The sequence below is a fragment of the Chenopodium quinoa genome, unplaced genomic scaffold (assembly GCF_001683475.1).
Source record: "Chenopodium quinoa cultivar QQ74 unplaced genomic scaffold, ASM168347v1, whole genome shotgun sequence".
Lineage (NCBI taxonomy): Eukaryota > Viridiplantae > Streptophyta > Magnoliopsida > Caryophyllales > Amaranthaceae > Chenopodium > Chenopodium quinoa.
Window position 1 is genome coordinate 1748794 of NW_018745675.1, and position 22359 is coordinate 1771152.

At 43.3% G+C, this 22359-nt stretch overlaps 1 protein-coding gene across 1 annotated transcript; it reads left to right on the plus strand.

Annotated features, from left to right (window-relative positions):
- The first annotated feature begins 7394 nt into the window (after positions 1 to 7394).
- Positions 7395 to 20955, plus strand: LOC110717295. Its single transcript, XM_021895947.1, has 3 exons — positions 7395 to 8766; positions 20664 to 20715; positions 20832 to 20955. Exons 1-3 carry the CDS (start codon positions 7395 to 7397, stop codon positions 20953 to 20955), a joined length of 1548 nt encoding a protein of 515 aa, XP_021751639.1.
- Positions 20956 to 22359: the final 1404 nt, after the last annotated feature.

Here is a 22359-nt window from a genome sequence, read left to right on the forward strand (position 1 = left end):
CCCATAGTGACCCTTGAAGATGTCAAGTTGGGATGCGGATAACTGGTCATATGGCTTGAGTTGGACCATAGGAGAGGGGTAAGAGGGATCAACGTAGGGTTAGTTAGGGTCACCCCTATAATCACTCCCACCCGAAACCCGGTAGTCATAATGACCGGACTCGTCGGGGAAATCACGCCTTGGCACATTAGAGTCCGAAGGACCCTGCCAATAGGGGTATGTAGGTTCGTTATCAACACCCCCCCCCCCCCCAAGATGGCACGGGCCCTTGTTGGGCCGGCACATAAGGGTAGTTAACTAGGGGAGTGATATCCCCTCTACGTACTAGCATAGTATAAAGCATTAGTATGGAAAGAATGGTGTTGTTAGGAGGCGAACATACCTTGCATGTCGAGTTGCATGCTTTCCATTTGAGCCCGCATCATCGCCATTTCTTGTTGGTAGTCAAATTGTTGTTGATTTTGTTGTTGTTGTTGTCGATGTCTTCCTTGCCTTTGTTGAAATAGTTGTTGTTGTTGTTGTTGTTGTTGTTACTTAAAGGGACGACCCTCTCCTCGTTCTCATCCTCCTCATGACCAAGACCTTCTCCGGACCCTTCACCTACCTCCATCCTTGCACTAGGGAGGATACCCGAATCCTTCTTTACCCACCAAGGGTAATTAACCCCCCCCCCCCTCGTTAAAGAAGTAAACTCCGGCTTTGGGAGGAAACAACGATGCTCATGGGAGACTAAAAAAACTCTAAGTCCTCCCTCTATCCTCCGTATCTGCTATGAATTTCATTATTTTCAGCTGCTCAAGATCGAGCTAGATATCACTTCTGTCACTCTTCCCTACGGGGGTGCAAGAATCCAACTTATCCATATAGCCTAATTTCTCGGCTATCCGAGTGATCATCCCACCAAAATGGATCTCCCCTTTCTTTGTACCCGAGAGGACACCTTCAATGCACTTAGTAAATAGATACCCGAAGTTCATTCTATGCCCCAACTCCGGCTGCGTGGCTGGCCATAATATTCGAATTTCCTAAGTTGTAATCTTTCCCAAGTCCTGTTTATTAAAAACAATGTACCCGAGGATTCGATGTAGAAGTCTGATGGCTGGGTACATGATTTGGCTGGCCAAGGAATACTTGGAGTTGAAGGCGTCCATCCTTGAGATGACCTTCCACCTATGAAAGGGTTCAAAAGCATGAAGGCCCTCATGCTCGGGGGAGAACATATCGGCGTCCGGGTTTAGGTCTAACAATTGGTTAAATTGACGGTGGGTGAGGGTTTCTATTTTGTTAAAGAGTTGGAAGAAAATGATGAGGTCCTTAGCTACGGAAGGGGGTGAAAATCATGTTTATTTGAGTTACTATTGAATATTGATTGGATTTTACCTTGAGTTGATGATTTGTGCTTAAATATGCTTGGAGTTATTGTGTGCACCTATAACCCCAATGTTTTAGTCCCAGATTAGATGCATGAGAATGATCTAGTTTAGGGTTGATTGATTTCATCAACTTGCTTTAAGTAGTTGCATGAGAATGAATTGCTATGAGTAGATTTTTAACTCCTTGGTATATTTTCTCATTGATTTTCATTAGTGTCTTGTTGGTCATGATTGGAACCCCCTCTCCCTAGTGCTTTTTGCCATTATTATCTCTATAATCTTGCCATTCATCTTCATTGTAGAGTGTCTTGTTTATTCTTCTTAATGTTGGTTTGATTTCGTCTCTTTTGATAGATAGTTTGATCATAGAACTCTTCAAATACCAAACCATAATACCCCTTTTCGTTACTTGCAATATATCCTAGATTTTATATTGATCGTGCAATACCCCCGTTTCCTTGGGACTCGACCCTAACTTGCCACTATCTAAATTAAAATTATAGAGTTAAGTTAGGAGATAAAAATTGTATATTTGATCTAGGTAGTAGTAACGACCTATTATCCCCCGATCAAAATTTTGTTAAAGAGTTGGAAGGAGATGGTGAGGTCCTTTTTTTGTTAAAGAGTTGGAAGGAGATGGTGAGGTCCTTATCTCCCGCAACATGACACTCAAAAGAGGGAAGGAACTCAAGAGTGTGTTCCTTGTAGGTTCGGTAGGCACTTATCACAAATGAGCCTAACCAAAGATTGTTGAATAAGAACCAACAATCGTCGTCAATATCGAGCTTAGTGGTGGAGGGTTGGTGGTAGTGTTTTGTTGGTCTTAGCTTCCGGTTTTGGAGGTTGTTATAGATGGATCTGTGGCTTTTATTATGGAATTTGAGCGGTAGTAAAGGTGGTGGAGTAGGTTGTTCATTTGGTTGGGGGTTTGCGGATGATGAACCTTGAGGTTCCTTCCCGCGCTTCCTCTTTTTTGAACCGAAAACCATGATTACCAACACCATTATACACTCCTCAACAAATCACAACAACAATGCACCATAACAATTCTCCAAAACCAAACAACCACCACAAAGAGCACACCTCCAAGAATCACCAAACATAATTCACAACCAAGGAATCTATGACAACAAACAACTAACACAAACAACAGCAACTCAACAATTAATAATTCTTAATATGATGAATACAATGTAGGCATGCAACTATCAAAATTCCCACATGAAAATCACAAGCACAAAATTTTCTCAACCAAAGAACTACTTCAAATTCAAAGGAAAATTAGAGTAAGAGATAAATATATACCACCAACGAATACCAACAATTACTCCAACTACCCTTTGAAGAAGAAATCAAGCACACCTTCAAGAACCCTTCAATGGTGGAAGCAAGTCTCGTTCAAAGAGGAACACCGAAATTGGGGGTTTCAAAGGGTGGAATTTCAGAATTTTGTGATGAAAATTTGAAGGAAAGTGAAACAATTTGATGGATGTTGATGATTAGTGATGAGAAATGGAGGTAGAAGGGCTTATGGTTTGAAGAGGAGTGAGGTTTAGAGGGAGAAAGGGGCGAAAATTTCAGAAATTTGGAGTTTGGGTTTCGGCTTTTTGTTGAGAAAAGCTCTTAAAATCCGCAGACCCCTACTGCTTCGGCCGCGGGGGTAAAGGCTGTGCCTGCGAGTTTACCAGTCCGCGCCCGCGGATCTTAGGGTCACGCCCACTCCCCGACTTCTCAAATTTCTAAAATTTCTGAAGTGTAACTTGTCGCGCCCGCGGGTTGATATCCCGCACCCCCAGGTTTTGACTGTCCGCGCCCGCGGGTTAACAGGCTGCGCCCGCGGCTGGAGATGCCGCGCCCTCTACTATGCATCTCCTAGGCATCTCCAGTTTCTTTGTGTTCTGAAAGTACCATGTCCGCGACCGCGGGATTTAGTGTATCTCCTAGGCATCTCCAATGGTGTCCTTCAAACAAGTGTATTATTCCGATACAGGGTTCAGAATTATTGCGAAGCTAATTATTCAATGACGTTAAGTGATCAGAATGCCTAGGTGGAGGCCGCTTCCGATTAGTAATATCAGTGCATAATTAATATTATAGCTTAATCTTGACTGAACCCTTCGGGTCACACCCAATTGTGTAACCGAACCGAAACGACGAGTTAATCCGAAGCATTAAATGAGTCAATAGACTATATACGAACAAAGACGTCGGATTCCGAGGTTAGAGCGTCGAAGCCAAACATTATAAGTCGAGTCGAATTTTGGAACCGACGAGATGGAAAAATCGACCAAACAGCAAGTCATTGCACGGGATAATCCTATCCTCGAAATGGTCTAGCTGATCGAGGGCTAGGATGGCTAGCATGACTAGCCAAGACCATTGTCCCAAGGCAAGGCTCTGCCGCAAGCTCACCATGCCTAGCATGGCCAACCATGCCTTGCGCGAATCGTAAGGCCGGCATGGTTGGCCGCTCTTGCTAGGCAAGCCAGCAGAGAACCCCGCACCATCATAAGGCCAGCAAGAAGAAAATGCGCGCTGGGCCTCACGCATGGTCGCAGCAGCTAGTTCGGCTCAAGTGGCGCAAGCAACGCAGCAGCAGAAGAAGCTTGCATTGCGTGCGAGGCTTAAAGGTTGTGTGTGTGAGCGGGCGGGTACGATTCTCACATTGGGAATTCAAAGTGCAAGAGAGGCAGAAGTAGAGGAATTGCGTAGAACACGAAGAGCAAATTCTTCGCCTTACTTGCGGTTACCCCTAGCAGACTTAGGAGGGTTGACAAACCTCCCTCTAACGGAATACGACCCTCCTAACACGCCGGTATCGCATTTTAGCTCTTTTAATTTCACTGACCTGTTCAATTATGATGATTCTGCAAACAACAGGAAACGCATTTGGATAGCAGTGGGTCACATGCCATTATCATGCAAGGGTGATTCTGTTCGTTACAGTGAAACGGATCACGAGTGGGTTGAAAGGAAGAGGTTGAAGAGACTTCATAGATGGTCCGAAAAGGGTGGTTTCACCATTTGGATTAAGGATAAAGATGGTGGAAGCCGGTTCGCTGCTAAAGCTGATCCTGATTTGCCGAGAGAATTTGAGGTGAACATCGATGGGGATTTACAAATGAGGGGTAAAAACAAAAGGGCCCAAGACTTATCATCTTCATTTTCTGATTCTTATAAGAGGTAGAAAACTGAGGAGGTTAATTAGGCTTTTAGGGAACACATGGATGATATGGAGGTTAACTACCAAGTATCAGTGTTTGGCTCGGCAATGGTAGGTTCAGGAGGTGAGGAGGTTGCTCCAGATCAGCCCCCGACGGCATTATGAGTATTGTGGCTTGGAATATTAGGGGATTAAATTATCCACACTCCCTTACAATTCCTTATATTGTGTGGCTCTACAGATCAAAATTACCTTCTTTTTTATTTATCTCAGAAACCAAAATGGATTTTTCGTCTGCAGCAGCAAAACTTAGTTTCTTAAGCCCGACTTCCAATTTTGGGTGGAATTCAAATGGAAGTAGTGGAGGGCTTAGTTGAATGTTTGTTCTCTTCTAAAAACTTTATCTTATGTAAAATAACTACTATTAATGGAAATTTGAAGTATGTGTTGTTCTTTTACGGTGAGCCTCAATTAGATTGTAGAAGAATCGTTTGGGAACAACTACAATGGTTTCTGGACGAATTCAAAAATGTTCTAGTTATAGGAGATTTCAATCAAATTGAAAGTGGAAGTGATAAACTAGGGGGTTCGAATAGAATCAGAGGATTAGATGCCTTCTTAGATTGGAGGTTTAACAGCAATGTCACAGAAGTTCCTTTCTCCGGCCCATGGTTCACTTGGAGTAATAAGAGAGAGGGGATGAGCTCATTCTATAAAGGCTTGATAGAGCCTACATCATAGAGGAGTGGTTTAATCATTTTCCAAGCGGGAAAATTACTCATGAGCCGATAGTTTGCTCCGACCACGCGGCCATTACCTACTATGATCATGTAAGACCGACTTCTTCGAACAGGCCTTATCAGATAGAAAATTGGTGCCTCCCTTTCCCTAAAGTCAAGGAGATAATAAGGACCACTTGGATGGAGGAGGTTCAGGGCTCGAACATGTTTTGACTCTCTAGGAAGCTTTGGTGGGTTCGAACTACGCTTCAACACTGGTGTTTGGAAAACAAGACTTGGGGAATCAACTGGAGAAATTTGACCAAGGATCTACACCACTCAGGAATGGATATAGGATCAATTCAGGAAGGGGAAATTTACATCCAGAATATAAACACTCTTATTCGAGAAGGTACGTTGAGTTTTAATTTCAGGAGGCAAAGGATGAAAGCAAACTTGATCAAGTTTAGGGATCTCCCAACACCAACAATGTATAGGCGATTTAAGCAACGACAAACTCATAACACAATCTTGACGGTGAGAGATAATAATGGAATGTGAGTTGAAGGTTCGGATGAAGTGGAGGTAGTTATTGCAGAAGCCATCAAAGAGACTTACAATCTGGTTATCAATGATAACAGAGGGGAAGAAATCGATCTTCTGCTTCGCCAGCTCGAGATTCCCCAATTAATGGAGGAGGATAAAGCGTGGCTAGAAAAAGATTTCTCAGATGGAAAGATCAAAAAGGCGATGTTTGAGTTACCCTGCTCTAAGTCTCCTGGTCCGGATGGCTTTACGGTGGAATTTTTCAAGACTTATTGGAAGGAAGCAGAGCAATTAGTGGTTGATAGTGTGAAACAGTTTCTAAGGACAGGGCACATGCTTAAGGAGTGGAATCAATCCCTTCTGGTTTTGATACCAAAAGTGAAGGCCCAGAGCTTAGTAGCCACTTTAGACCTATAAGTGTGTGCAACACAATCTAAAAGTGCATTTCAAAGTACCTGGTCAATAGGCTCAAACCGATTCTCCAAGCCTTAATTCTGAGAATCAGCATGCTTTTATACCAGGACAGTACATAGAAGATAACATTATCTTAAGTCACGAACTTATGCACCTTATCAACTCAAAAACTTACCGTCGAGAAACATTTTGGGAGCATCCTAATCCAGCGGTCAAGATTGATATGTCCAAAGCATATGATAGAGTGGATTGGTTATTCCTCATGAAGACTTTGAAGGCCTATGGTTTCTCTAACCACTGGATTAGGATACTCTCAAAATGTTTCTCGACGGCAAGTTTTAAAACAGTCATTAATAGGAAGGTTTCGGGACACTTCGCTCCGAAGTGTGGTTTGAGACAAGGGGATCCCCTCTCCCCGTACCTGTTAATTTTCTGTATGGATATCCTTTCAAGAATGTTCACTGGTAGAAGATATTAAGCAATTCCAGGGCTTGAAGGTGTCTAGAAGGTCACCGTCGATATCCCACCTCTTCTTTGCAGATGATGCTATGATCTTTTTCAAATCAGATAAGGATTCTTGCTCTTGCATCTCTGATATTCTTCAGAGGTTTGGCAAAGCATCTGGCCAACAATTAAATCTTCAAAAATCTATGATAAAATTCTCTCCGGGTTTCGATAACAACAAGAAAATGGTCGTCAAACAGGCATTGTCAATGCCAGAGACTGATAATATGGGGATCCATCTAGGGGCTCCGATAGACATCAAGGGAATGAAGAGCCCCATTTTCAATTCTTAGTGGATAAGGTGTCGGAAAAAATTGTTTCATGGGCGTCTCTCCATCTTTCACAACCAGCTAAACTAATACTTATCAACACTATTTTGGTAAGCATGTCTGCTCACGTCATGAAGTGTTTGAAACTCCCTCAGAGTATAGCTAGTAAGATTGATTCGCTGATCACTCGGTTTGGTGGGCCAACAATGGTCAAAAAGGTTTGCATTAGGTAAATAGGGGCATTACACAACTCCCCAAAATCATGGGAGGTCTAGGTATCAGGCGCTCTTCTATTTTCAACAGTGCTTTAATTTTCAAACAAGCCACTAGGATGCATAACAATCCCCAACTCCTGCTCGCCAGAGTCTACAAAGGTTTCCAAAAGTGGGGTATTTGCAACATCACTATGTCGTATGTAAGGAAAGGTAATCCGTCTATGGGGAGGTCTAGCATTCACAAGGTCATCGAATCTTTCAAGAATGGGTTTGCTTGGAAGGTTGGGAGTGGAAAGGACATTTCAGCAATTAGTATGCCATGGGTAAAAGGAGAAATCCCTGTTGTTAAATCAGGTCAAACTCTGCAGACAACCTTAAATTGGAAAGTAAGTGATTTTATTGATAGTGAGTCTAATAGTTGGAAGGCTCGAAAAGTTAGAGAATGCTTTGAGTGGGACTTGGAAAAGGCTATTCTATCAATGGAACTTCCATACAATAGTGAGGATGACTTCCTCTATTGGAAATACCATCCACCAGGAAGGTATATAGTTAAAACAGGTTACTATTATTTACACAAGGATCTAGGGTTAGAAGGAACTAGTTCCATGGGCAGTGATCAGAACTTTATTAAGATACTATGGAAAATGGAGATCCAACTTAAGTGGAAATATTTTATGTGGAGAGTCTTCCATGATGGTATAGCGGTCAAAGCTAATTTGGCAAGGAGAGGGGTTCCCGTTGATATAGTATGTGAACACTGTGGTGTTGGTGAAGAGGATAGCCAACACCTCTTTAGATTTTGTATTCAGGCAAGGGAAGCTTGGGAGACTGGCTCCCTAAATATTTGCCCTGACTTTCTTGGATCCACGTATTTGCGCAGTTGTATCCAACACTATATCCTGTTATTTTACAGTGAGGATGGCAAGCACGGCACCCGTTATGTCTTATTCATAGCAACGCTTTTGGGCCTATGGAAAACAAGGAACGAGAAATGTTTCAATGGAGTGGCGGGGACATCGCGACGAGTAAGGGAGTTCATTAACATTGCTTTGCAGAATCACGAGACTTTCTTAAACCAAGCTAACACGGCTAATGGAGGAGAAGACACCAGCCGGGAGGACCCAGCATTCCCACCAAGTTTATATCATGTCCATTTAGGAAAGGAGAAGGTTAGGTTTGATGACTTTATTGTAGAAGTTGATGGCTCCTGGGATAAAACAACAACAAGAGCAGGAATAGGGTGGGCGGTGAAACCCAATACGCAGGGCCACGTGCTGGAGGAGGGAGGAGGCCATGGAGCTGCAGCATCAGCTACCCAATGCGAGGCATGGGCTTGCCTGGAGGCCATGAGGTGGGCACAAACTAAGGGCAGACAGGGGATTCTTATCCTTTCTGACTCTAGTTCTTTGGTAAACAACCTTCAAAATAAGGGAACTGTGGAAGTTTCGATAACTTGGATTCTCAGGGAGATAAAGGAAGCAGGGGCGGGCTACCAAAGATGCGCTATATTAAAAGTTCCAAGGGAGCAGGTTCAAAAAGCAAATGATATAGCCAGGAAATATCGTACAAACCTTTCTGTCGTTTTATTATGCATTAAGTTTCCTTTTGCTATTGTCAAAAATAAATACATAAATCAAGGCTTAAAAAGAATTAAAATTTTCGTTGAAAAACGAAAAACCCCAGAAAAAATGGGTTTCTGGTTCGAATTTGGCTTTTGGACAGTTCTCAAAGAGGGTTGAACCTGTTCTAAAATGTCAATTTCACCCAAAAATCACTATTTTTGAGCCAAAATCTAGGTTCGACAGCCAAATCGAGATTAAAACCGAGTTTTAAAATTAATTAAAATGAGCATCTAATCTAATTAGAAGAATGAACCAGAAAAATAAATTCTTTTAAAACACCTTAATTAAAAAATAATTGCAAAAGTTAAAAGGAGCGTGGCTCCGATACCGCTGTAGGGTTTCGTAGTGACCCGACACTACGCGGAAGGAAACCCCCAAGACCCACCCCTTAATTAAAGCAATTAATAAGCATAATAAACTTAATCAAACAAGACTAAGAACAAGAATTATACCTTTGTTGCGTGCTTCGCTCCCAAAGAGCTCTTACTTCAAAATCTCGAAACTACGAGATCTCCGACTGATCGTACCCTCGACCCGACCCAAGCGTCCCAAGTCTTGAAGGTTAGTCAAGACCCGGACAAAACAAAACTATGAGTTTTATAAATCAATGGTTTACTCTAATTACAAGAGTTGCCATTTTAATTCCACTCAAGGTTGTGTATTTCCCAATACCATGCCTTTGGTATTTATAGGGAAATGCATTGAACTTCATTCCCCAACCAATGTGGGAGAATGAATAGTTTGATAATTAATTTATTTACAAAATAAATTAATAATTAAATTCAATCACAATGCAACAAGTGTCAAGGGGAGAGAGAGGGTTAGGTGAGGACCATGAAGAGGTGGGGGGACCATTGCCTTGCTCCCCAAGGCTTTGCCCAAGCCTTGGTCCCCACCCCTCACAAAACCACCGTAAGCAAGGGGCTGCTGGGCTGCTGCCAGCTAGCACGCTAGCTAGTAGTGCCAGCTAGCCCACCCAGCCAGCACCAGCCCACCCAGCAGCCTTCGCATCCCAGCCAGGCAGTGCATGCTTGGTGCTGGGAGATGCTTGGCGCTGGTGCGTGCCAGTGCTAGGCGCTGGTGCGTGCCAGTGCTAGGCGCTGGTGCGTGCCAGTGCTAGGCGCTGTTGCGTGCCAGTGCTAGGCGCTGGTGCGTGCTAGCGCTGGTGCTAGCCCTCGCCTCTCTCGCACATACTAGCATAGCCAGCATGCGTGCTGCTAGCGAGCCACGCATGCTGGCCCCTTACCTCGCCAGTCATACGCACCACCCTCGCATCCCTCACTACACCTCTCGCACACGCACCAGCCTTGCACCGCACGCACATGGGCCACACACAATGCTAGCCCAGCTAGTGCGCCTATGCACGCAAGGGCCTAGCATGCATACTGGGCGATGCTGCCATGCACCCTCGCACTAGCACTACTATGCTTGGTGCGAGGCACGCACATGCACATGCGCCAGTGCCTAGCACTGCAATGGCTGTGCTTGGTGCGTGTGTGGCCCTGTCATGCGCACCTAGGCATCTAGCCAAGCACATTGCTGTGTTGCGATGGTGCGCCTAAGCTGCGATGGTGCGCCTAGGCTGCGATGGTGCGCCTAGGCTGCGATGGTCAACGATGGTGCCTAGGAATCATGCTAGGGCTGCGATAGCGCCTAGGCATGATGCTAGGGCTGCGATGGTCAGCGATGGTGTGCCTAGGCTGCGATGGTGCTCCTAGGCTGCGATGGTGCGCCTAGCACACCTAGTGTGCTTAGGCTTGTGCCTAGCCATGCTAAGTGCATGCTAGCTCGAACTAGCCTAGCATCCACATGGTTAGACCATTGTGGTGCTACGGCTACGCTCGTACTTGTCGCTTGTGATTTTGCGACGCTCGGCCTCGACGCCTTAGGCTTGATATTCGACGTCTGTATTCGTAAAACTCTGTCGACTCATTAAATCCTTTCGGATTAATTCGTCGTCTCGGATTAGTGATTCGATTGGGTTCGACCCGAAGGGTTCAGTTAAGATTAAGCTGTAATCAATTATACCTCGATATTACTGATCGGAAGCGGCCTCCACCTAGGCATTCCGATCACTTGATCTTACTGAAGAATTAACTCTGTAATAATTCTGAACCCTTTGTCGGAAGAATACACTTGTTGGAAGGACACCATTCCTTTCAGATTCAACATGCAAGAAGCCAAGAAAGGGCACCTACCCATGTCACATGGCATAACTCTCAGCAATAAATAGTGTCCTCAGACAGAGGATGAATCAGATTCCATATGCTTCACTTATTGGATCGATCATGTATGCCATGATATGTATTAGGACGGATGTATAGTATGCCTTGAGTGCTATGAGTCGATACCAATAAGATCTAGGAAAGGCACATTGGACGGCGGCCAATAATATCATAAAGTACCTGAAAAGGAACAAGGATAAATTTCTGGTCTATAGTGGGAGTAAGGATCTGGTTGTTAAAGGTTATACCGACGCAAGCTTCCAGACTGACAGAGACAATTTCAAGTCACAATCAGGATACGTGTTCTGTCTTAATGGAGGAATGTTTAGTTGGAAGAGTGTTAAGCAAAGCACGACTACAGACTCTACAACTGAAGCCTAATACTTAGCAGCTTCGGAAGCAGCTAAGGAGGCAGTTTGGATTCGTAAGTTCGTTGGTGAACTTGGTGTTGTCCTCTCAATTAAGGGACCCATAGACCTCTACTGTGATAATAGTAGGGTTATTGCTCAGGCCAGGAAGCCATGGGAGCATCAGAAAGTCAAATATGTCATGAGGCGATTTCACATGATAAGGGAAAGGAAGTCCAAGGGTGAAATCAGAATTTGCAAGATTGGAACAGACGACAATGTAGCTGATCCACTCACTAAACCTTTGCCTCACGTGAAACACAACAAGCACGTTGAGGCAATGGGAATCAGGCACATTGGAGATTAGCTTTGATTTCCCTAATTGTGTGTTTTAGTTAAGTTGTGGAGATCTTAATGTAAAACACCATGTTGAATCATTCGTTTATGGAGTAATTTAATTTTTCTGAAAATTATTATCACTCCATTTCTATATAATTGTGGTTTAGAATTAAATAATGAGTCCAATCGATTTTGAGAATATTCAAAATAGGGTATCAAGACAATGTCTTGGATAAAGAAACACCTATTAAGTGAACATTAAATATTTTAATAAAGAATTATCCCTAATTAAGGTCATTTAAAAGTTGGACGATTAATAACCACTTGAGATTAGTGTGTAGTATGATTTATAGCACCGTTTCTTGTGCTACAAGGACATGATTGTCATAAATCATTTGTACATGTATTAGTTTGAAACTATACCAGATTAACCTATGAGAATAATTTAAAATATTTAACAATCGTCATAAGTATATTACTCATTATAGCTATCGGAACCTATTTCCTCGACAATGAGTATTGTAAGTTATCTTGTTTAACTACTAGTCCGTTTTGATGTTGTCAAACGTCTGCCGTACAAGGGGATTATAAAGGTAACACTCGGGCGGCTAGATCCTCTTAGTAAGGGAAGCTAACAATGCAAGAGTGAGAATGTACCCCTATTAACAAGAGTGAACATGTCTTTGTTGTTTACAAGGCCTCTCGAAGAGCGAGAATGTGAAAATACATGGTCGTGCTCATATGGATTTTAGAAATCATCTGTTTATTGATAGTCGAACTCGAAAATCGAGAAACACTTCTGGACCTAATAAGGATGATGAAGAATCTTACCTTATAGTTCATGAAGAGACATTAAGTGACATAGGAAATAGGCTATACACAAACATCACACTTATCCGGAAGGACAAGTGGGAGATTGAAAGGAATGGTGTCCTGGGAACAAGTGTATTATGCCGATAAAGGTTCGGAATTATTAGGAAGCTAATTATTCAGTGAGGTGAAGTGATCGAAATGCCTAGCTAGAGGCCACTTCTAATTAGTAATATTAATGCATAAATAATATTACAGCTTAATCTTGACTAAACCCTTCGGGTCACACCCAATCGTGTAACCGAACCAAAACGAAAAATTAATCTTATTGCACGTCAATAGAGTATTTATGAACAAAGATGTTGGATTTCGAGCTTAGAGCGTCAAAACCGAACGTCATAACTCGAGTCGAATTAAGGAATCGACAAGGTGGAAAAAATCAATTAAACAACAAGTCATTGCACAAGAAAAACCTAGCCTTGAAATGGCCTAGCCGATCAAGGGTTACGATGGCTAGCATTGCTATGCAAAGCCATTGCCGCAAGGCAAGGCTTAATTGGAAGCTAAGCATGCCTAGCAAGGCCAAGCATGCTAGCGGAGCATACCTTACGCACATCGCAAGGCCTGCATGGCTTGCCGCGCTCGCTAGGCAAGCCAGCAGCCAACCCCGCACTATTGTAAGGCCAGCAGCAAGCAAATGCTCGCTGGGCCTCGCGCATGGTCGCAGCAGCTAGTTGGGCTCAGCTAGCACAAGCAACACTACAGCAGCAACTGCCCGCATTGCGTGCGAGGCTTGCTGGTTGTGCGTTCGTCCGTCAAGGCTGGCCGGCGGGCCCGCCGAGCACTAGGCTGCCAGCAAGGCGCGCCTTGGTGCCCAAGGCTGGGGGTCAGCTGGCGGGTTGCGATATGCCGCGTTGGAGCCCAGTTTGTGGGATTGCTTGGAGAGCAAGGTGAGGGTGGTCCCCCCTTGTGGTCCTCACCTAACCCCTTGCTCTCCTCTTGCCACTTGTTGTTTGGTGATTCATTTGGCTTTTAATTTGATTTTAGAATTTAATTAACTCATATTTTGCCTTTTTACCAACTATCCCACATTGATGGGAGATGGGATTTCAAGGGCTCCTTTCCCTATAAATACTAATCATTTGGCATTGGGAAAGAACACTTGAGTTGGTGAACTTGAAGAGATCTCCAAAGAGAGAAAACCTTTGTTCTAATACTCTAAGTAGTTTTTGGTCTAGCCCCGACTAAGCTTCGGGGTGGGGGCGTTTCAGTTAGGTAGCGAGGGTGTTAGCCGTTGGAGGTTTGCGCGTTTGCGGGACTCTATGCTTTCAAGTCCGAGCTCTAAGTTAGAGCGAAGCACGCTACAAGGGTAATGATTATTTCTCTCTCTTCTTGTTAATCATGTGATTAAGGTTTTAATACATGCTTAAGTACTTTAATTTGTGTGTGCGGATTTTGGATAGGTTTCCTTCCGCTTGGTGTTGGACATCATGAAACCCAACACATTAATCATATCTAGCAACAAACAATGACGACCTTAAAGAATGACCTAATTATCTCCATAATAATGATCCTTGATTTATCTAGTAATTGCACTTAATGAAGATATAAATCCTTTTTATTCCTTCCATCCATGTGGATCTTCGGTTAATAACTTACACAGGCTCGGCATCGATGCTTTGTTTCTCTTTAACTACCCAGAACACAGATCTGGGGGTATTACATGATGCCGAGGAGGCTAGCTTGGACAGAGCGTTCGCTTGACGATTCTCGGACCGAGGAACTTGCTGCAGCGTGAAATGCTCTAGGCCCTTGGCCTCATCCTTCACCATTTGTAAATATTTCATCATTGTCGGCTAACCTCGTAATCACCATTCACTTGGCTGACTATTAGCTGGGAGTCCGAGAAAATATCAATTGTTTTTACCCCTGCAACCTTACACATTCTAAGGCCGACCAGGAGGGCTTCATACTCGGCCTTATTGTTGGAGGCTTGAAACTTAAATCTCTAAGAATATTCAAACTTATATCCCTCTGGAGATAGATGAAAGGTATGGTGTCCTTCCAACAAGTGTATCATTCCGATAGAGGGTTCAGAATTATGAGAAAGTTAATTCTTTAGTGAGGTCAAGTGATCGTAATGCCTAGGTGGAGGCCACTTCCAATCAGTAATATTATTGTGTAATTAATGTTACAGCTTAATTTTGACTTAACCCTTCGGGTCACACCCAATCGAGTAACCGATCCGAGACAACTAATTAATCTGAAGGATTAAATGAGTCGTTAGAGTATTACTAACAAAGACGTCGGATATCGAGCTTAGAGCGTCGAGACATAGCGTCGCAAGTCGAGTCGAATTTAGAATTCAACGAGACATGGAATCAAGCAAGCGACAATTTCAAGCCTAGTTGTAGCCTCGCATTGGCCTAGCCATGCGAGTGTTAGGCTAGGCGAGGTCACCAACCTATGCGTGCCTAGCATCACCTAGCACACACATATCGCATGGCCCAAGCATCGCAAGATGTGTGTCATGCGTGTGTGCGTGAGGTGGATGTGCAAGCATGGCTGGGCGTGCTTGCTAGCATAGAAGCACCAGCCATCGCAGCATGCTTGGCATGGCTAAGCACAGCCCACAAGCATCGCAAGGCCAGCAGCACGCAAGTGCTTGCTGGGCCTCGCTTCCGCAAGCAGGCAGCACATAGCAGACGCACCGGCGCACGCTATGCGTGGTTGTGCTATGGGCTATGCGTCCTAGGCAGTGGCACGCACCAAGCACTCCTAGGCCTTGCCATCACACAACATCACGCACCAAGCAGCTACGTGCTAGGCATGCTAGGTTGTGCGTGTGTGTGCTAGCAAGCCGCACCAAGCAGCTGCGTGCTAGGCATGCTAGGTTGTGCGTGTGTGTGCTAGCGAGCAACACCAAGCACCACGCCACTCGCACAACAGCACGCACCAAGCAGCAGCGCATGCGTGTGATGGTTGGCTATGTGTGATGGCTGGCTGCGCATGTGCGTGGGCAGGCTGGCCAGCTGCCCAGCCTTAGTGGTAGGCGCCAGTTAGCAGCCTTGGCAGCCAAGGCAGGCTACCAACCAGCCAAGTGGCGAGGTGGTTCGGTTTTCTGTGGGGAGCAAGGGTTAGTGCTTGGCTTGAGGAGCAAGGTTATTTGGTCCCCCTTTAGTGGTCCTCACCTACTCTCTCCCTCCATGTGACACTTGGAGCTTGTTGATTGCCTTGCATTTTAATTTTATTTTTATTAAAATAAAATAGAGGAAAATGCAAAACTCCCACATTTATGGAAGAAGGGAGATCAAGTCTCCATTCCCTACAAATACCCAAGTTTTGGGTTTAGGAAAAATCACTTGAGTTGAACTCAATAAGACATCTCCCTATAGGTGAGAAAACATTTGAGTTCGTAATATTCTAGTCTTTTCTTATTCTAGCCCCGACTAACCTTTGGGGTAGAAGCCGTTCGGGTTAGGTCTCGAGGGTGGACTCCGTCGGAGGCTCTCGCGCTTGCAGAGCTAAGGCTTTGAAGTCTGAGCTCTATAGGAGCGAAGCACGCGTCGAGGGTAAGAATGTCATTTCCCTTTCTCTTTCTTTTGTTGTTTAATTATGTGATTAAATGCTTAGTTACTTTAATTAGTGAGCGGGTCTTGGGCAGGTTTCACTTCCGCGTAGCGTTGGACGCTACGAAACCAAACAATAGACATATGATACCAGCACCACATCCAGTCGTTGTTGCACTTCCATCAACAAAAACTTTCTAGATCTAATCCCCTACCGGCTGTAGGTCCGACCGTGTCATTTCAGCCAAAAAATCTTCAAAGGCTTGACCCTTGATCACTTTCCTAGGTTTGAATGTAATATCAAATCCCCTTTATTCCAAGTCCCATTTTAGCATTCGGCCGTTGTCCTCTAATGTTTTGAACGACTTCTTCAACTGTTGGTCCGTGTAGACCACAATCGAATGAGCAAGAAAATATGGCCTTAGCTATTTTGATGCCATGAATAATGTCAAGACAAACTTTTCAATGGGTTGATACCTAAGCTCGGCATTGTGCAAAACATGGTTGATAAAATACACAGGGATCTGATGGCCGTCTTGCTCGGCAAGCAGGACGACACTTAAAGAGTGATTAGAAATTGCAAGATACATGTATAGCTCCTCACCTTTGAGCGGAATGATGAGCCGAGGGAGTGTATGCAAATGAATCTTTAGTTGAGAAAAGGTTTTTTTCGGCCTCTTCGGTCCACTTGAACATTGCTTTTTTCTTAATAGTTTGAAAAAAGTAGCAACACTTATCCCCTGATCTTGACAGAAACCGTCGAACAGTGGCTGAGCAGCCAATCAGTCTCTGAACTTTTTTTATGGTTCTCGGCGATTTCATGTCTAAGACCGCTAGGATCTTCTCAGGGTTGGTTTCAATGCCGCGCTGATCAATCAAAAATCCGAGACATTTGCTGGACTCAACACCAAAGACACACTTCTTCAAATTTAACATCATCATATGCCACCTGAGTTCGGTAAATGTTTCTCACAGGTCACTCAGATGGTCGGCCAGCTTTTTTTATTTAACAATCATATCATCAATATAAGCCTCCATGTTCCGGCCGATCTGATCTCTGAAGACCGTATTCACAAGTCTCTAAAATGTGGCAGGGGCATTCTTCAGACCAAATGGCATGACCTTGTAACTGTACAGCCCCTGCTTGGTCACAACTGCTATTTTTTCTTGATCTTCTTCCCACAAAGGGATTTGGTGGAAACTAGAGTATGCGTCCATAAAGCTCATCAAGGCAACCCGACCGTTGAATCAACCAGGCGATCAATTTAGGAAAAGGAAAGTTATACTTAGGGCACACCTTGTTGAGATTAGTGTAATCCACGCACATCCGCCAAGTTTCGTTCGGCTTCTTAACCAGAACTACATTGGCCACCCAGTCAAGGTAATAACATTGTCGAATGAAACTTGCGTCCAGCAACTTATTTACTTCGGCTGCGGCCGCCTGAAAGGTTGAATCGGCTCGGAATTTGAAGCTTAAGAAGCATTCTTGTGACCTGACGGGCCATAAGAAAGGTTTCTTTATCCTCCTTTACAAAGGCATAACAATTCAAAAAACGTAACCATAACTATTCAATTGAGTTCTTTCATCAGAGAATTCGGATTCCTTTCTTCACCATGATTTCTCATAAACTGTTACGCTTGCTCTTTCTTAACCGACTTACGCTTCCTTCGGACCTGGGATGCTTGAAGTGACCCTTCTTTGGAGTTTAGCTCGAACACCCTTTTGTGTCCGAGTGAAGTTGGCTTCACGGCTACCTGGTTACAGTTTTTAGCCATCACTTGGTCTCCTTTAATGGAGCCTATCTTCCCGTCCGACCGCTCAAACTTCATCATCACGAACTGATGGACAATTATAGCATTGGCTGAGTTCAAGGTCGGATAACCGATGATGATATTGTAGCCAATGAGCTCTTTGACAACCAAGAAGCAAACGACTATGTCCCTTCCTTCTCTCTTTGACCCAAACCGAACGGGCAAATCTATCCGGCCAACTGGATGGATAATGCTCCCACCAAACCCAACCAGCGGGTGGGAGATATCCTTCAGGACATCTTTCCGTTTTTTGTTTCCTTATTTCTTTTTCCCGGCCAAGTCTTGATGAGAAGACGGTTTCTTCTCACACCGTTGGCCAGCTTTTCCAACTTTGTCAGCGAACAAAAATCAGCTACCTCAATATATGATTCGGCTTCCCGCAGACCACCTGCATATGTCCGAATCCTTTTTCTGACAAATTAAACTTGAAACCATTGTGCCTTAAACCTCGAAGAAACTCCAAGTAGGCCATTTCATCCGGCAGATTCTGAATTTGTGCCTTCTCCATTTTAAACCTCTAAACGTACAAATGCAACCCTTCTTTCTTTCCTTGGACGATGGTCGCCAAGTTAAGACTAGTCTTACGGGGTGGTTTATTATAGGACAAGTTTCTAACAAACAAAAGGCTGAGAGTTGTAAAGCAATTTATGCATTCGGCCGGCAGACTGTTGAACCAGTCTTGAACCACACCCTTGAGGGTGGCCAGGAAGCATTTACACCGGGTGGCACCAGCTACACTTTGCAAGTACATCAAATTTCTGTACCAGGAAATGTGTTATTCTAGGATGCCCGTACTGTCACAAGCACTAATGAGTGACTTTTTTGTCACTCCTAGGGTAGTTTTTTGCTTTTTTTTAGCTATTCTTTCATTGTTTTATAGTTGTTTTGTTCAAATAATTTGTGCATTCATGTCTCGATGTATTTTGGATGAAATCGCGTATGTGCTTGAATGTTTGGCTTTATTGCATGTTCATACCATTTCCTTACCTTATTATTTCCCTTGGTGTTTGTGCTTAGAATTTTGAAGTCAAGAATTGCAAAGAAGAAGCCAAGCACGAGAGAAGAACCGAAAAAAGCAAGGTGTGAGGGCGCGTATGACTTGAGCACGAGCGCGCACCAGCGGAGAAGCAGCAAGGCAGCAGCAAAGGCAACTTCCATGGGGCGGTGTGGCTTTCGTGGCGCGGTAGTTGCTGACGTGTTGCGGCACCTGTGTCGTGGTGCGGCAGTTGCTGACGTGTGGCGGTGCTTGTGCCGGGTGCGGCAATTGCAGACAAGTTGCGGCACCTGTGCCGTGGCATAGCAGATTTCAATTTGCATGCGGGCGCACATACTTGTGTGCGGTCGCGCACTGGAAAGCAAATTTCAAAAGCGGAGGAAGAATGTTTGCACGAGGGTGCGCAGCTATAGTGCGTGGGCGCGTAACACAAGAGCAAAGCCACGCAACCCACAAAAGCGCGGGTGCAAATAACCCTGTGGGCGGGCGCGCACCGGGCCCCTGTTCGGCTTATTTCCGCAGCTCTATAAAAACGCGAGGCTTGTTTTGTACGAGCATAAGTTAGACTTCTTCTATTATTTTTATATCTTTTTCTCTAGTTTTAGGAGAGCTTTTCTCTCTAGGTTTAGCTTAGGATTAGAGTATTTAGAGAGAGAAAGTGAGAGATCATCAATGGTGGGATATGGAGCTTGAAGATTCAACTTATGAAAATTATTTTGGAGATCTCCTTATTAAATCAGTGAGAATTTCTTACCTTCTCTCCTCTATCTTTATTGCTTTCTTTTGATTTTGCTTTAGTTTTTAGTATTGCTTGTTAATCATGTTGATGCTTGTTAATTTGTTGATTAATCTTGTTGTTAACATGATTAGTGAGTAGTTCCCCATTAAGGGGATGATTGTGGTGTAGTTGGATCTTAAGCATGTTCGTTTTAGGATTTGGAATTGATTTTTTTGTGATAAAAATGCTTTGTTTTCTATGTCTACCAATTATTGAGTTTCAGAGGCCAATCAATTGTAGTAGTTGGGTGGATTGAACTAGGTTATGACGATAGCGTGATCTAGGAATCTCCATTGAATGATTGGCTTGAATTATACCCTGATTCACATGGTTTATGACGATAGTGTAAGCTAGGGATGAGTTAGGAAAGCAATTGACCGCGGTAGGTGGTTGGATTGTGCTTTAAATCATTGACATAAGTTACTTAGTTTGCATTTCAGTTCAATTCCATGCTTTTTTTATGCTTGAGTGAATACTATGCCTAAACCGTCTCCCTTAGTGCTTTATTTCTTGTTTTAGTATCATTAGACTTTAGATTACTTCCCCCTATCCCGAACTAGCTTAATTGTTGATAACATTTGGTGGTGTTTAATCATTCTCTGTTATTCGACCCCTATGCTTACCTTATACTTGTATTAGGTTTGTTTAGGTTTTATAAATTGTATTTGATCTAGGGATAGACAATTGATGACGCGTTTATTCCCTTCATCAAATTGGCGTCGTTGCCGGAGAACGACTTCTGTTACCGTTATGTTATTTTATTGAGACTAGTCTTTTGTGTATAATTTTCTTTTAGTTTTTTTTCTTCTTTTTTTTCTTTTTGTTTGTGTATAATACTTGAGATTTCTTGTTTAGTTGGTATTTGTTTGTCTTCATTAAGTCATGGATCACTTTGCCCAAAATGAGATGTCCTGTTCTTCTTTGCCTTAATTTGAATACGAACCCTTTTGGGTTACTTTAATAGGTTTGAAGACTTCTCTAATTCTCATGGTTGTTCCTTATGGGAGGCTTGTGAGGTCATTTATTGGGGTTTGAATGAGTATACTAGGGGAGTGATTGAAAATATGTGTAATGGTGAATTTCGAGCCAAATCTTTGGATAAAGCTTGGGGTTTCTATATGTGGTTTGCTAGGGGTAGCTATAAGCAGGATACTTATGCAAATTGTAATGATTTTTCTAGTTCTTGCAAGATTTCTAATGATGAATCTTTTGTTCCCCAAGATGAACCCATAATGCATGATGCCAACCCCCCATAATGCATGATGCCAACCCCTCCCCCTTGTATGCTAATTGTGATAAGATGCATCCCAATGTTCATAATGTTCATGATTTTTCTCAATGTTCTTCAAATGTGTGCATGGATTTCAATGACGCTCCCCATAACCCTAATCCTCACTTACATGATCTTCCCTCTACCTCTTCTTATTCTTACATGATTCCAAATGAGTTTCCCTATGTATCTAATGAACATTTTCGTGAGGGTGATTCAATGGGACATGGAGAGGACGGAGAGTTAATGAAGAAGCTTAACGAGATGATGAGAAGGGAAATGGAACATAAGGAGAAGATGAAAGCTAGGTTAGAGGTACTTGAGAGCAAATGCCCTTCCTTCTTCTTCCCCCTCCCATATGAGTGAACCCAATAAGGCTTTTGAGTGCAAGGTTGAGGATGATTATGATGACTATGTGAACGCGATAGAGGGTTTATGGAGGATGATTCATTTGATGAAATTTTGAAAACCACCCCCTTTATCCAACTTGTCCCTCAACCCTCTTCGCAACCCGTTGAAGATCCCATTTTAGTAGACCTAAAAACTAATTTGAAGTTGCTAAGAGAAAAGACGGGTTATGGTGATGATGAGATACTCATGTTTGATCATGTTGAGTTGGGGAATGTTGAGAATGAAAATCATGCTCTTGTTGAGAGTGAAGAATCCCAATTGGTGATTGAGGACATTTTCAAACTTTTTGAGGTTATTAGTGAAGATGTTTTAGAAGGAAATTCATTGGATGAGAAGACTTGTGTTTTAATGCAAGGTTGTGTGATTGAAGTTGTGAGTGAGGTACTCATTCCAAGTCCTTCAACCTACACCCCTTTTTCAAGAAAGCTTGCCAACATTCCTTCTTTCTCAAAGATCCACCGATTGAGGAACCCCTTATCTCTCCAGCTCCCATGACCTATCTTTTGAACTCAACGATGGGAATTCATCTAAGCAAAAAAAAAATGAGTTTGCTTTCCCCTTCCCCTTTTCTAGTTCTACTTTTGATTTTTCTTCTTCCCATATTCTTGATTTTTCTTTTGATTCTTGTACTTTTTCTTTTCTCCCTTCTCTCAAGCATAAAGTCTTGTACTTTATGCTTTCTTGTCATATGAGCATCGCATATGCTCTTTTTCCTGATATGTTTGCCGGTGCATATGACAAGCTTCGGGTTATTTACTAGATTGGTCATGCTTGGACGTTAAGCAAGCCTTTCTCGGGAAGTAACCCGTGTTTTATCGATTCATTTTCTTTTCTTTTTAGTATAGATTTTCTCTCATGAAAATGTTTGTGTGCCTTGTCCTAGGTACATAACTTGATATACTCTTATGCATTGGCATCAGATCAAGAATCAAGGAGGTTTGATACCACATTTGCTAGCATTTGGCATACAAGGCACAGC

Bases quoted from the DNA above. Each gene is read 5' to 3' on its own strand.
- LOC110717295 (XM_021895947.1), top strand. From the start codon at position 7,395: ATGTCGTATGTAAGGAAAGGTAATCCGTCTATGGGGAGGTCTAGCATT. The intron at 8,767-20,663 runs GTACAAACCTTT...TTACTTTAATAG, and splicing joins TGATATAGCCAGGAAATATC to GTTTGAAGACTTCTCTAATT. The intron at 20,716-20,831 runs GTCATTTATTGG...GTGGTTTGCTAG, and splicing joins CCTTATGGGAGGCTTGTGAG to GGGTAGCTATAAGCAGGATA.